Genomic DNA, 14,998 nt, shown 5'->3' with positions numbered 1-14,998 from the left:
CCCAGCTATTTTTTTTTTTTTTTAGTAGAGACTAGGTTTCACCGTGTTAGCCAGGATGGTCTCTATCTCCTGACTTCATGATCCACCCGCCTCAGCCTCCCAAAGTGCTGGGATTACCAGCATGAGCCACCGTGCCGGGCCAGATATGTCTTTTTTTAAGTAAATGCATTGCACATGTTGACAATACTATTCAACATATGCAATGCATTTACTAAGAAAATTGGTAACAAAAACATAAGAAAAATCTTTCAGAGTAACAGTGTAACTTTTCTAGAAATTAGTAGAAATGGAAGCCCAAAGAAAAAAGGGACTTACCTGACTTTCACAGCTAATGTCTGAACTAGGACCAAAGCCAGGATTTTGGATTCCGTCTTCAGCTTTGCTTTCTGTTTTAAAGAGGACAGCTTTTCTCTGAATAAAGATGCCCCATTATTGAGGGATTCTTCTACCTGTGTAGGAGATACTTTTGTACCTGCTCATTCTTTCAAAATAACATGCAGTCTGCCTTTTCCATTGTTTATTCAGAATGAAAAAGTGTAATTGGAGCCTTTTTTTTTCTTAACATTTATCCTAACATAGAAGTATAGGAACTGAAAAAGTTCATTAATTCTTGCTTACTATTTGCCTTTATAAAAGGCCCTGTCTAGAATATTAGATACAGACTTTTGCTCTCCTTTTCGTAAGACTAAAGAATTTTCCTATCAGTTTTTTACATTTTTGTTAAGCACGATTTTACGCTGGGCATAAATCCTGCCTCGTGACTACTAGCTCACCTGTCAGATTGACTGCACTCTTATGAATGATTGTGAAAACTTGATGGGAAGGCTTAGCACAGTATCTCATGTAGAGTTTAGCAGTATCCCTACATTTTCTAAAGATTTAGTAACAGCTTCAAAATTCTAAGTACGTTCATTGATGTCAGTTTTATACTTTTTTTTTGTTTTGAGGCAGAATCTCGATCTGTCACCCAAGCTGGAGTCCAGTGGTGCGATCACAGCTCAATGCCACCTCAACCTCCCTGGCTCATGCAATCTTCCCACTTCAGGTTCCCAAGTAGCTGGGACCACAGGCAGATGACACTGTGCCCAGCTATTTTTTTTTTTTTTTTTTTACTTTTAGTAGAGACGAGGTCTTGCCATGTTGCCCCAGCTGGTCTTGAACTTCTAGGCTCAAGCAGTTCTCCCACCTTGGCCTCCCAAAGTGCTGGGATTACCAGCACACCCAGCCACTGTTTTGTTCTTTACGTTAAAACAAAACAAAAAAGTCTCTAAGCTTAATTATATCTAAATTCATCCACATTGTTGATTTATAATTTCTTTGGTGACACTCTATGCAATTCAATTGGTTAGGAACATCTCTAGTACTATAGGTGGGTTGCTGTGACCATTTAAATTTTGCTTTGGATGTTAGAGTGTAAAGCACCAGCATCCGACAGTACAGATGAATCTACATGCTCTTCTACTCCTTCACTCTTCCCATAGTCACCTTAGTCAGATAGGCATATGGTTTTTGTATGTGTGTTTTAAATAATCTCTCAGAAAAGAGATTTTGTAAAATTTCTGAATGCCTTTCTCAGACTTTGGGGGAGGAGTAATGGGACTGAAAGGTACATGTACAAGGTCTAAAGAAATACCACAAACCATCTTTCTTTTCCTTCTCCAACCTTTAATGATTTTAAATGTGCCTGAATCACTTTTTTTTCAGATCTTACTATAACATGTTATAAAACCATTAAAATGTGAGGAAAATTAATATTTAAAATAGTATTTAAATTAATTAATTTAATTAATTAATTTAATTAATTAATTAAATTAAATAAAAATAATATTTATATTTAAAAATATGTAAATTAAATAATATATAACATTATTTAAGTAAATAGTGAATAGTTTCAAAGAGCATTCTTACAAGTACTCATAGTTATTTAAATTAATATATTTTTATAAGTAGCCTAGAAAGAACCCTGCATTTGTTATGAAAATGTGCCAATTTTCTAAGTATTAAAAATCAGTGTCTTTAACTGAATTACGTATAATAGAAACACCAATATATCCACTTGTCACTGTTTAGGTGCTCATATTCCTTCCTTTAAAATTTTAAAGGAAGGAATTACGTATAATAGAAACACCAATATATCCACTTGTCACTGTTTAGGTGCTCATATTCTTTCCTTTAAAATTTTAAAGGAAGGAATACGTTTTCATATCTCTTTACTTACAGAGATTTTTAATTTCAGAGACAATGGTGAGTCATATTCTGTTTATACATCAGAAGATTAGTAATTGCTACTAATTTCCAGAAATTAAGCTTTTTTAAATGTCATTTTCCCTTCCTTTCTTTATCTCTGATTTTATCTATAGCAACAATAATGTTTTTTTTGAAACTGGAAAGAAACCTCAATATAAGTATTCCTTTACTGAAAATAAACAAAAATAAAAATTTCGGTATGCAGTCTGATCAAATTAATTAGTGGGTCATTATTCATTACAACATTCCTTCAAAGATATGTTTCTCCAGCATATTTTTGTGTTGTAGTAACAACTCATTAGCTTCTTTTAATATCATAATTGACAAATTAATACCATCTTAACTATATTTATGGGGTGCAGTGATGTTTTGGTATATGTAAACAAGGTGAAATAACTAAATCAAGCTAATTAACACGTCCATCATCTCACTTATTGTATTTTGGAGTGAGACATTTGGAATTTACTTTTTTAGCAATGTTGGATTATTATTAAGTATAATCACCCTAGGCTGGACGTGGTGGCTCCTGCCTGTAATCCTAACACTTTGGGAGGCCAAGGCGGGCAGATCACCTGAGGTCAGGAGTTTGAGACCAGCCTGGCCAACATGGTAAAACCCTGTCTCTACTAAAAATACAAAAATTAGCTGGGCATGGTAGCAGGTGCCTGTAATCCCAGCTACTCGGAAGGCTGAGGCAGGAGTATGACTTGAACCCAGGAGGCAGAGGTTGTGGTGAGCTGAGATTGCACCACTGTACTCCGGCTTGGGCAATAGAACAAAACTCCATCTAAAAAAAAAAGTATAGTCACCCTACTGTTCAATAGAACCCACAAACTTATTCCTCCTATGTAACTGAAACTTTGTACCCTTTGACTAACATCTCCCCATTTCCCATACCCTACCTTACGTCCACCACAACCCCAGTCTCCGGTAACCACTATTCTACTCTCTGCTTCTATGAGTTCAACTTTTTTATATTCCATATGTAAGTGAGGTCATGCAGTATTTGTCTTTCTGTTCCTGGCTTATTTCACTTAGCATATGGATGTCCTCCAGGTTCATTCATGTTGCAAATGACAGAATTTCCTGTTTTTGTTTGTTTGTTTGTTTGTTTTTTTAAGGCTGAGTAGTATTCCAATATGTTTATATGCCACATTTTTTATAAAGAAATAATCATTCATTCACTGAAGGAAACGTAGGTTTATTCCATATCTTGGCTGTTGTGAATAATGCTACAATGCCCGTACTCTGGGTGTGTATGTATAGATAGATATGTGTGTGTGTGTGTGTGTGTGTGTGTATATGTGTATATACATATATGTGTGTGTATATATGTATACATACATATATATGGATATATATATGGATATGTACATAGACATGAGATTGCTGAATCATATGGTAATTCTATTTATACATTTTTGAGGAGCTTCCATACTGTTTCCCATTGCGTCTATACTAATTTACATTCCTACCAACAGTATACAAGGGTTTCCTTTTCTCCACATCTTCATCACCACTTGTTAGCTTTCATCTTTTTTGTAATAGCCATTCTGACAGGTGTGAGATGATATCTCATTGTGGTTTTAATTTGCATTTCCCTAATGTTGAGCATTTTTTCTTAGACATATTGGCCATTTAAATGGAGAAATGTCCTTTGCCCATTTTTTAATTATTTGTTTTTTTGCTATTGAGTTGCGTGAGTCCCTTACATGTTTTGAATATTAACCCCTTATCAAGTACGGTTTGCAAATATTTCTCCCACACCATGGCTTGTCTCTTCACTCTGTTGGATTGTTCCCCTTGCTGTGCAAAAGCCTTTTAGTTTGATACGATTTCATTTGTCTATTTTTGTTTGTGATACCTGTGCTTTCAAGGTCATATCTAAAAAATTATTGCCTGGACCAGTGTCATGGAGCTTTTCCCTCATGTTTTTTTCTGGTAGTTTTACAGTTTCAGGTCTTGTATTTAAATCTTTAATCCATTTTTAGTATATTTTTGTATGCATTGTGAAATAAGAATCCAATTCCATTCTTCTGTACGTGGATCTCCAGTTTTCCCATCACCATTTGTTGAAGAGACTTTTCCCCATTTTGTTTTCTTGTCACCTTTGTCAAAAATCAATTGGCGATAAATACATGGATTTATTTATGTCCTGTTCCATTGATCAGCGTGTCTGTTTTTATGCCAGTTCATGCCGTTTTGATTTCAATTCTTTTAATATATTTTGAAATCAGGGAACGTGGTGCCCCCAGCTTTGTTCTTTTTACTTAAGATATTGTTGGCTTTTCAGGGTTTTTTTTAATGATTCTATATGAATTTTAGGATAGTTTATTCTATTTCTGTGAAAAATAACACTGGAATTTTGATAGGAATTCTGTTGAATTTGTAGGTCATTTTGGTTAGCATGAATATTCCAACAATATTATTTCTTCCAATCATGAGCACGGGTAGGCTTCCATTTATTTGTGTTTTCTTCAATTTCTTTTATCAGTGTTTCATGGTTTTTAGTATATACTAATAATATATATATATTTAGTAAATACTAATAATATATGTGTATTGTTCACCTCCTTGGTTAAATTTTCACTGAAGTATTTTACTTTGTTTTTTGTTGCTTGTTTTTCTTAATTTCTTTTGGGTAGTTTGTTGTGAGTGTATAGAAATGTTACTGAATTTTTATGTTGATTTTGTATCCTGCAATTTTACTGAGTTTATCAGCAAAACAGTTTTTTGGTGTTTAGGATTTTCTGTGTATAAAATCGTGTCAGCAAACAGACAATTTCATTTCTTCCTTTCTTATTATCTTCTATTTTTTTTCTCTTGCGTAATTACTCTGGGTAAGATTTCCAGTAATATGTTGAAAAGAAGTGGTGAGAGTGGGCCTTCTTACCTTACTCTTGATCTTAGAGGAAAAACTTTCAACTTTCATCACTGAGTATGATGTTAACTATGGGTTTGTCATATATATGGCCTTTGTTGTGTTAAGGTACATTCCTTCTATACGGAATCTTTTCAGAGTTTTTTCATGAAAGAGTGTTGAAATTATCAAGTGCATTTTCTGCATCTTTTGCGATGATCATATAGTTTTAAATTCTTCATTCTGTTAATGTGGTATATCACATTCATCGGTTTTATATGTTGAACCATCCTTGCATCTCAAATGTAAATCCCCTTTAATCGTGGTGAATAATTCTTTTAATGTGTTGTTGAATTTGGTTTGCTAGTATTTTGTTGAGGGTTTTTTTAATCTGTGTTCATCAGAGATATTGACCTGTAGTTTTCTTTTCTTGTAGTGTTCTTTTCTGGCTTTGTTATCAGAGTCATATTGGCCTTGAACAGTGTTTTCAAGTGTTCAACAAGAACACTTGGCCTTGTTCAGTGTTTTCTATGTAAAACAAGTTTGGAAAAATTCCCTCCACTTTGAATGTTTGGAAGAGTTTGAGAAGGATTGGTATTCTCAATCCTTCTTTAAGTGTTCTTTAAGTGTTGGTTAGAATTCAGCTATAAAGCTGTCTTGTCCTGGGCTTTTCTTTGGTGGGAGACTTTATTAAGAACATTTAATATCCTTACTCATTATTGGTCTGCTCAGACTTTCTATTCTTTCATGATTCAAGTTTGGTAAGTTGTGTCTGTATAGGAATTTATCCATTTCTTCTGGGTTATCTAATTTGTTGGTGTATAATTGCTCATAGTAACTTCTTATGATTCTGTGCATTGCTGTGTTATCAGTTGTAATATCTCCTTTTCTCTCTGATACATTTGAGTCTTCTCTCTCCTTTTCTTAGTCTAGCTAAGGGTTTGTCAATTTTGTTTATTTCTCCCAAAAAAAAAACTCAATTTTGCTGATTTTTTCCTATTGTTTTTCTAGTCTCTATTGCATTTATTTCTTGCTCTGATCTTTTGTGATTTCTTCCTTCTGCAAATTTTGGGCTTAATTTGTTCTTCTTTTCCTAGTTCCTTAAGGTGTAATATTAGATTATTTGAGAGCTTTCTTTTTTGATATATGTTTATTGCTATAAATTTCCCTCTTAGAATTGCTTTTGCTGCATCCCATAAATGTCATATTTTGTTTTCATTTTTGTTTGTCTCAAGGTATTATTTTATTACCCTTTTAATTTCTTCTTTGTCTCATTGGTTGTTCAGCAGCATGTTGCTTAATTTCCACGTTTGTGAATTTCCCAAAATTTCACTTGTTATTGATTCCTAGTTTCATGCCATTGGAATCGGAAGATGCTTGATATGATTCTAGTCTCCTTAAATTTGTTAAGACTTATTTTGTGGTCTAACATGATCTATCCTGAAGAATGTTCTGTGTGCACGAGAGAAGAATGTGTACTCTGTTGCTGTAGGATGGAATGTTCTATATTATGTCTATGAGATCTATTTGGTCTAAACCAAGCTTGTCCAACTCATGGCCCCTGAGCCGCATGCAACCCAGGATGGGTTTGAATGTGGCTCAACACAAATTCATAAACTTTCTTAAAACATTATGAGATTTTTTTTTGACAAATTTTTAAGCTTATCAGCTGTTGTTAGTGTTAATGTATTTTATGTGTGGCCCGAGACAGTTCTTCCAGTGTGGCCCAGGGAAGCCAAAAGCTTGCACACCCCTGGTCTAAAGTGTAATTTGAGACCAATGTTTCCTTATTGATTTTCTATCTAAAAGATCTGTACAGTGTTGAGAGCCGGGTACTGAAATCCCCCACTCAGTCTGTCTCTCCCTTCAGATCATTTAATAGTCGCTTTATTATTTAGTTGCTCCAGTGTTGGGTGCATATATTCTTACAATTGCAGATTGACCCCTTTATCATTATATAGTGACCTTCTTTGCTGCTTTTTACAGTTTTTGACTTAAAGTCTGTTTTGTCTGATATGAGTATAGCTACCCCTGCTTTCTTGGTTTCCTTTCCTGTGGAATATATTTTTCCATCTCTTCGCTTTCAGTCTATGTGTGTGCTTTACCTTAGAGTGAGCCTCGTGTAAGCAGCATACAGTTTTTGATTCATTCACCCACTCTGTCTTTTGATTAGAGAATTTACTCTATTTACATTCAAGGTAATTGTTGATAGGCAAGGACTTGCTACTGCCATTTTGTAATTTATTTTGTAATTGTTTTGTAGATCCTTTCTTTCTCCCTCTGTTGCCTTCCTTTGTGGTTTGATGGTTTTCTGCAATGGTATGCTCTGACTCCTTTTCAAGTTTTGTGCAAATTCTGTAGGTTTTTGCTTTGTGGTTACCCTGAGGTTTACATAAAACATCTTATACTTAGGCTATTTTAAGCTGATAATAACTTTAATCACATACAAAAACTACGCTTTTACTCCCCTCTTCCACATTTTATGATTTTGATTTCAAAATTTACATCTTTTTCTAATTTATATCCTGTAATATAATAGTTTTTAATAGTTTTGTCTTTTAACCCTCATATTAGAGATAAAATTGCTTTACATACCACCATTAAGGTACTAAAGTATTCAGAATATGATTATGTATTATACCATTGAGTTTTATAATTGCATGTGTTTTATGGTATTAATTAGTGATCTTTTACTTCAGCTTAAAGAACTTGTTTTAGCAATTCTTGTAAGATAGGCCTACTGATGATGAACTCCCTTAGCATTTGTCTGGGAAAGTTTTTATTTCTCCCTCCTTTCTGGACAGTTTTGCTGGATAAAGTATTCTTGGCTGACAGGTTGTTTTTGTTGAGAAATCCACTGTTAGCCATATTGGGGCTCCCTAGTGTGTGATGTTTCTTATCTCTCACTGCTTTGAATTTTAACAGTTATCTTTGAATTTTAACAGTTCAGTTATGGTGTGTCTTGGTGAACTTCTCTTTGGGTTAAATTGGATTGGAGACCTCTGAGCATCCTGTACCTGAATGTTGGTGTCTTTCCCTAGATTTGGAGAATTTTCAGCCATTATTTTCCTAAATATGCTTTCTGGTCATTTTTCTCTCTCTTCTCCTTCAGGCACTCCTGTTTCTCAGATGGTATCTCATAATACCTGTAGGCTTTCTTCATTCTTTTTCATTCTTTATTTATTTCCTCTTCTGACTAGATAATTTTAAATATCCTCTTTTCAGGCTCACTAATTCCTCTGCTTGATCAAGTATACTATTGAAGTATTTGATTGAATTTTTCAGTTTAGATACTGTGTTTTTTATCTCTAAGATATCTATTTGACTTTTAAAATTTGTTTCTATTTCTTTGTCAAACTTATTGTTTTGTTAATTATTTTCCAAATTTCATTTAATTTTTTATCTATATTTTCTTGTAGTTCCCTGAACATTTTAAAGAGAGGATTATTCTCAATTCTTTGTCTCTCATTTCTTTAGAGTCCATTATTGGTGCTTTGTTACTTTCTTTTAGTGGTGTCATTTTTCTGGTTCTTCATAATCCTTGTATCCTTGCATTGGTGTCTGTGCACTTGAAGAAGGGGCCACCTCTTCCAGCTTTTACAAGTGTTCTTCCCTACCCCACCTCTCACTTGAGGTGAAGGGGATAAACCGTCACTATTTCATCTAGCCTGAGATTCTGGATTGGCCATCTGGTAGTGACCATAGGCAGGCAGACCTTGCTGTTGGGTTCTCTAACTGGGCTGCTACCTGTGCTTTGAGGTCAGTGGAGCTATTGGCTGTACTCCATGGTCTTGTGAAAACAATGGCTGTGCTCCATCAACCAGTGAGGCCACTGACTGGGTTCCACAGTCAGGTGGAGCTGCTGGCTGGGCTCTGCAATCACCTTTGATTGGGCAGGGTTGCAGGCTGTATTCCCTGGCTGAGTGCTACTGCTGTTTAGAATCTAATTGGGCAGGGTTGCAGGCTGGGTTTCAGTGTTGCTGGGTTTGCTGCCCAGCCACTCGTGACAGGCAGGGCCGGAGATTGCTCCACAGTATGCAGTCACAGGTTTGCCTCCCTGCCTGGGCCTGGGCAAAACCTCAGGCTGGACTCCAAAGCTGAGTGGAGTCACTGCTTAACTGCTAAGGTTGAGCAGGGCCAGTTGCTGTGTTACGCAGATATGCAGGGATGCAGTTATGCCTCCTGGCCTCAGGAAACTATGTACAGCTGTGAAGTTAGGTAGGGTTACTAAAGTCTGGCAGGGCCAGATGCCGACCTCCACAGATTTATGCTAATGTTCACTTGCCTCTGGGTCTGGGGAAGCCATAAGCAGAGTACTGAGGCTGCGCGGGGTTACCGCTCACCCTCTCAGTTCTTATGGGACCAGATGTTCTCTTCTACACTTAGGTGCCACCGCATACTTGCCTTCTGGCCTAGGAAAACTTTAAGCAGAGAATTGAGACTCTGCTTAAGTGTTGGGGAAGGCTTGGGTGTGATAGTGGGAGGGACTCGGCCCTGGCACACCTGTCAACTGTGCTTTCTGCAAAGCAGTGCTATTGACTGGTCTCTCTGGTCTGATGCTTCCATTGGCAGGAGTGCAGAGTCATTGCCAAGATCTGTGCTGTAGCCGCTATGAGCCGTATCCCCCTTCTTTGTTTTTCGCTAACCTTAAGTGTTCTAGCCCTGTAGGAACAAATGGGGTAATACAGAAGTGGGCTTCCTGAGAAGCATCCCAGAATGCCGGGGAAGTTGAGTATTCACCTCCAGCTTTCTTTTTCTGTGGTAGAAACTGTAGGCCCAGGGGACTCCTATCTGTGTGGTACTTAACTGGCTTGGAAAGGGGTGAAACTGTTCCTTTTAACCCTGTAATGCAGCTTTTCTCAGTTCTGTGATCCCAGAGAGTGTCTCAGCTCACTCCTGAGTTCTGGGATATTCATGAAGGTGTACTTGTCTGTGGATAGTAGCTAGTTCGATTTCTATGAGGGGGACCAGAGGGACCAGAGCCAGGAAACTCTTATTCCACCATCTTGCTGGAGATTTTTAAGACTTATTAAAAGAGATGTCACTCTCCTCATAACCTAGAAAGAGGCATTTTTTAAAAATAGAAGGAGATATTAGAAGAAATAGCAGGAGCCATTGCCATTTGACAAACAATTAGAGGTCGAAATACAGCATGTTTAAGGGGACAGTGTAAGCCAAGTTGGAAAAAATTTGTTTTTCGTTTTGTAGGAGAAAATAATTTATCTTATATACAGAGATATAATCACCGCTGACTGTTTAGTATAGAGATTTCTTTTTAGCATTTTATGTTTATGTGTGTGACTACTTTTTAGAAAAATATTGAGTCTAGGTTATTTATGGCCTGCTTTTCTTAATTTAACCTTATGTAATGAACATTTTCCTATCAATAAATATGCTTTACAACATGACTATAATTAGGGGCTATGATGCATTTATACCATAATTTACCTGAACCAGTTCACTTTTTTGAAGATAAATATATATATGTCCATCTATTTTATATTATAACTAATATATTTATTAATATATCTTTGGGTACAACCTCCGTGTAGACCAGTAGGATATTTTTATAAGTATAAATTGGTGGGCCAAAGAGTGTGAGACACACAAATTTTTAAGGCTTTTGAAATGTATTGGCAGTTTGCTCTCCAGAAGAGTTATACCACTGTACACTCCCACCAGTAGCACCTGCCTCTCCAGGCTTCTCTAACAGTGGGTATTATTCTTATTTTACTATGCTAATTTGATAAGCAAAAAAAATCATTTTTAAATTTTGAATTTATTTGATTAAAAGTTGAACTCTTAAAGCATGCTTATTGGCTAGTGGTATTTTTTTGTTAGTTACCTGTTGATGTCCTTTGTATCTTTGTTTAAATTGGTTTTTTGGGTTTTTTTTTTTTTTTTTTTTTTTGGTTCTTTGAGATGGAGTTTCGCCCTGTTGCCCAGGCTGGAGTGCGGTGGAGTGATCTCGGCTTACTGCACCCTCTGCCTCCCGGGTTCAAGCAATTCTCATGCCTCAGCCTGCCGAGTAGCTGGGATCACAGGCGCACATCACCACGCCCAGCTAATTTTTGTATTTTTTAGTAGAGATGGGGTTTCACCATGTTGGCCAGGCTGGTCTCAAACTCCTGACCTCAGGTGATCTGCCTGCCACAGCCTCCCAAAGTGCTGGGATTACAGGCATGAGCCACCATGCCCAGCCCTCATTGATTTTTGAGACCATATATGATTCAATTTAAATAGACTAAAGTCTTAGTATAAAATGGCTTTAGGCTGGGCGTGGTGGCTCACGCCTGTAATTCCAGCACTTTGGGAGGCCGAGGCGGGTGGATCACGAGGTCAGGAGATCGAGACCATCTCGGCTAACACAGTGAAACCCCGTCTCTACTAAAAAATACAGAAAAATTAGCCCTGCGTGGTGGAGGGCACCTGTAGTCACAGCTACTCAAGAGGCTGAGGCAGGAGAATGGCGTGAACCCGGAAGGCAGAGCTTGCAGTGAGCTGAGATCACGCCACTGCACTCCAGCCTGGTTGATAGAGCGAGATTCCATCTCAAAAAAAAAAAAAAAATGGCTTTAATAGGACTACTAATAAAGGCTGCCATCAAACAAACACCCACTTAGACTGAAACCATGCTAAGTACTTTACCTTTATACCTTATTATTTTATCTTATTTAATCTTCATTGTAGTTCAGAAATATCTTCATTTTACAGGTGAGGAACTTGAGATTCAGAAAGGTTAAATGACTTGCCCAGGATCACAGCTAATGATGGCACTGGGATTTGATTCCACTTCTAACTTGTGTGGTTTTCCTTATACACCTTTCTGGTACCTAGCTGTTGCTTGTACCTATTATGCCAGATAATTATCTCTATACTTTTTTTCTAGTATTGTGCCACACACACACACACACACAAACACATATATAATGGAGGGAAATAATTCCTAACAGAATCCATAACAAATGAATAGTGTGTTTCCCTTTGTATCTTAGCCTACCTTTGTGAGGCCAGTTTTTTACTCTAGGGCCCAATTTGTAGTGCTGCTCAAGAATAAACCATCTCGGCTGGGTATGGTGGCTCATGCCTGTAATCCCAGCACTTTGGGAGGCTGAGGTGGGCAGATCACTTGAGGCCAGGAGTTCAAGACCAGCCTGGCCAACATGGTGAAACCCTGTCTCTACTAAAAATACAAAAATTAGCCAGGCATGGTGATGCGCACCTGTAATCCCAGCTACTCGGGAGGCTGAGGCAAGAGGATCACTTGAACCTAGGAGGCAGACGTTTCAGTGAGCTGAGATCATTCCACTGCACTCGAGCCTGGGTGACAGATGAGACTATCTCAATTAAAAAAAAAGAAAAGAATAAAACATCTCCATACCTTAAAAAAAAATTCTGAGCCTCTATTTTTAGACATAGTGATAGATTCAATACAGACCAATGTATTTTATCATTGTTATTTTAATTATTATATGCTCTTGCCAAAGCACATTCTGTGATTTTGTGCTTCTAGTTGCTTGTTTTCATATTAAGAACCAGACACTTCTCTCAAATCCTTTTTTTAAAGATGGAGGTATAGATAAGTGAATTAAAGAAACAGGTAAAAAATAATAATTAGTGTTCTGAATTCTTCTTAACAGAACTTTACAGACTAGCATGGCAAAGCTTCTCTCCGATCTTAGTGTGGACAGTGCTCGCTGCAAGCCTGGGAATAACCTTACCAAATCACTCTTGAACATTCATGATAAACAACTTCAACATGACCCAGCTCCTGCTCACACTTCCATAATGAGCTATCTAAATAAGTTAGAAACAAATTACAGTTTTACACCTTCAGAGCCACTTTCTACAATTAAAAATGAGGAAACCATAGAGCCAGACAAGCCGTATGAAAATGTTCTGTCCTCCAGAGGCCCTCAAAATAGTAACACTAGGGGCATGGAGGAAGTGTCTGCACCTGGAATTATTTCTGCCGTTTCAAAACAGGATTCTGATGAAGGGAGTGAAACTATGGCTTTAATAGAAGATGATCATAATTTGGATAATACAATTTACATTCCTTTTGCTAGAAGCACTTCTGAAAAGAAATCACCACTTTCTAAGAGACTATCCCCTCAGCCACAAATAAGAGCAGCTACAACACAGCTAGTCAGCAACAGTGGACTTGCTGTCTCTGGAAAAGAAAATAAACTGTGTACACCTGTAGTCTGTTCCTCTTCAACAAAGGAAGCAGAAGATGCACCTGAAAAACTTTTCAGAGCATCTGATATGAAGGACACACAGCTCCTCAAGAAAATAAAGGAAGCGATTGGAAAGATCCCTGCTGCCACCAAGGAGCCAGAGGAACAAACTGCATGTCATGGCCCATCAGGTTGTCTTAGCAACAGCCTTCAAGTGAAAGGCAATACTGTCTGTGATGGTAGTGTTTTCACTTCTGACTTGATGTCTGACTGGAGCATCTCTTCATTTTCAACGTTCACTTCTCGTGATGAACAAGACTTCAGAAATGGCCTTGCGGCATTAGATGCCAACATAGCTAGGCTCCAGAAGTCTTTAAGGACTGGTCTTCTGGAGAAATGAATTCAGAAGAAAACTCATCAGGTGCTTCTTTTTAAAACTAGAGCTTGGCTATATTGAATGTGTATTTTTCTTTAGTGAAATGATGTTTTATATTATTAATTATGTGTGAAGTAATACATTGTACAAGTAATAAATGTATTGTTGGGATATATTGACACTGAGGAGCTTATAAAAACAAGTCATCTTAATAAGTTGACAATTGCTACAAGAAGAAAGTTGTAGATAACTAGGAAATTATTGTAAGTAATGTTTTATTTCAGTACTTAGCAATTAGAGTTCTTTTATTAAGGTGTGTCTGCTGGATTAAGGGTACAGGTTGAAATAGTTCTGTGGTTGTCCTAAAAGATAATGGGAAAAGAATCTCTGGATGTAAGTTTTTCTATTGAAACTAGAGGGTTTTTTTTCTGTTTCCATATACTTTTTTTTTAAAGCAATGTGTTTTCATTAAACATGCTGTGTGCCACAGGCCAGTGTTGTTGGTGAAATATATAAACATTTATTTAAAGAGAAAAGTTACCAGTATCTACACCTCTTAAAAAACATTGATTGGTCTAAAAAATATATAGATAACATCCTAAATTAACATATGGCTTCTTAAAACTTGGGCATTTTTATTTGTTTTTATCCCAAATTCATGTTTTAAGGCCTTTAAAGAATAGTCAGACTGATAAAGAAGTGCTAACAGATAAGCTATAGTTTGGGAAATTTGTGGGGTTTTTTTAAATAAGAAATGTTTATTTTTGTCCTTATATTTAAACATGATGGAATTTGTAAATCTTGGCATTGATTGTAATTCTGCCTTTTTGGAAGAATTTTTTTTTCCAGCATGTTAGCTGAGAATGTTCTCTATTTTATATATAATATGAAGTAGGTTGGTCTCTCTGCTTCTCTATACCAGGACTTCTTAGCTCAGTATCATCTCCCTTCATGTAAGCAGCACATTTTAACTCTTAGGAAGCTGAATGTTGTGTTGTCACTAATACTTTGTACAGGTCACCTGCCTACTCTAATTGTCTTTAGTACTTGGACAGGCTTTATCATTAAAGAGTGTTCTCCTAATCCCAGAACCTCCTCATGTTTTTTGTTTCTTTCGTGTTTTTTTTTTTTTTTTTTTTTTTTTTAGGTGTTAGTGCTACAGCGTTTGTAGGAGCCAGCTGTAGTGTCTTTGATATGTTCAGATTTTCCAGATAGAGATTTAAGTCTAAAAATTTATTAAGTGAATTCTAAACTATTTCACATAAGAGTCCATTAGCATCTTTAATTTTATTTAGTATTCATGAATTAATTTATTGGCATCTTATTTGGAGGTAG

At 36.6% G+C, this 14,998-nt stretch overlaps 1 protein-coding gene across 6 annotated transcripts in view; it reads left to right on the top strand.

Annotated features, from left to right (window-relative positions):
- The window catches only part of CCDC14 (coiled-coil domain containing 14), a 48,138-nt gene extending 33,384 nt beyond the window's left edge, over positions 1-14,754 (top strand). For all 6 annotated transcript variants that reach the window (XM_054480922.2, XM_054480920.2, XM_054480916.2 and 3 more), the window contains one exon: positions 12,748-14,754. In XM_054480922.2, coding sequence (XP_054336897.1) covers positions 12,748-13,687 — 940 coding nt within the window. In that variant the 3' untranslated portion in view covers positions 13,688-14,754. The remainder of the gene's footprint in view (positions 1-12,747) is intronic.
- The last annotated feature ends 244 nt before the right edge of the window (positions 14,755-14,998 follow it).

This window comes from Pongo pygmaeus, chromosome 2, assembly GCF_028885625.2.
Source record: "Pongo pygmaeus isolate AG05252 chromosome 2, NHGRI_mPonPyg2-v2.0_pri, whole genome shotgun sequence".
Lineage (NCBI taxonomy): Eukaryota > Metazoa > Chordata > Mammalia > Primates > Hominidae > Pongo > Pongo pygmaeus.
Note: the sequence above shows the minus strand (reverse complement) of the source record. Positions and strands in the feature narration are given on the sequence as shown.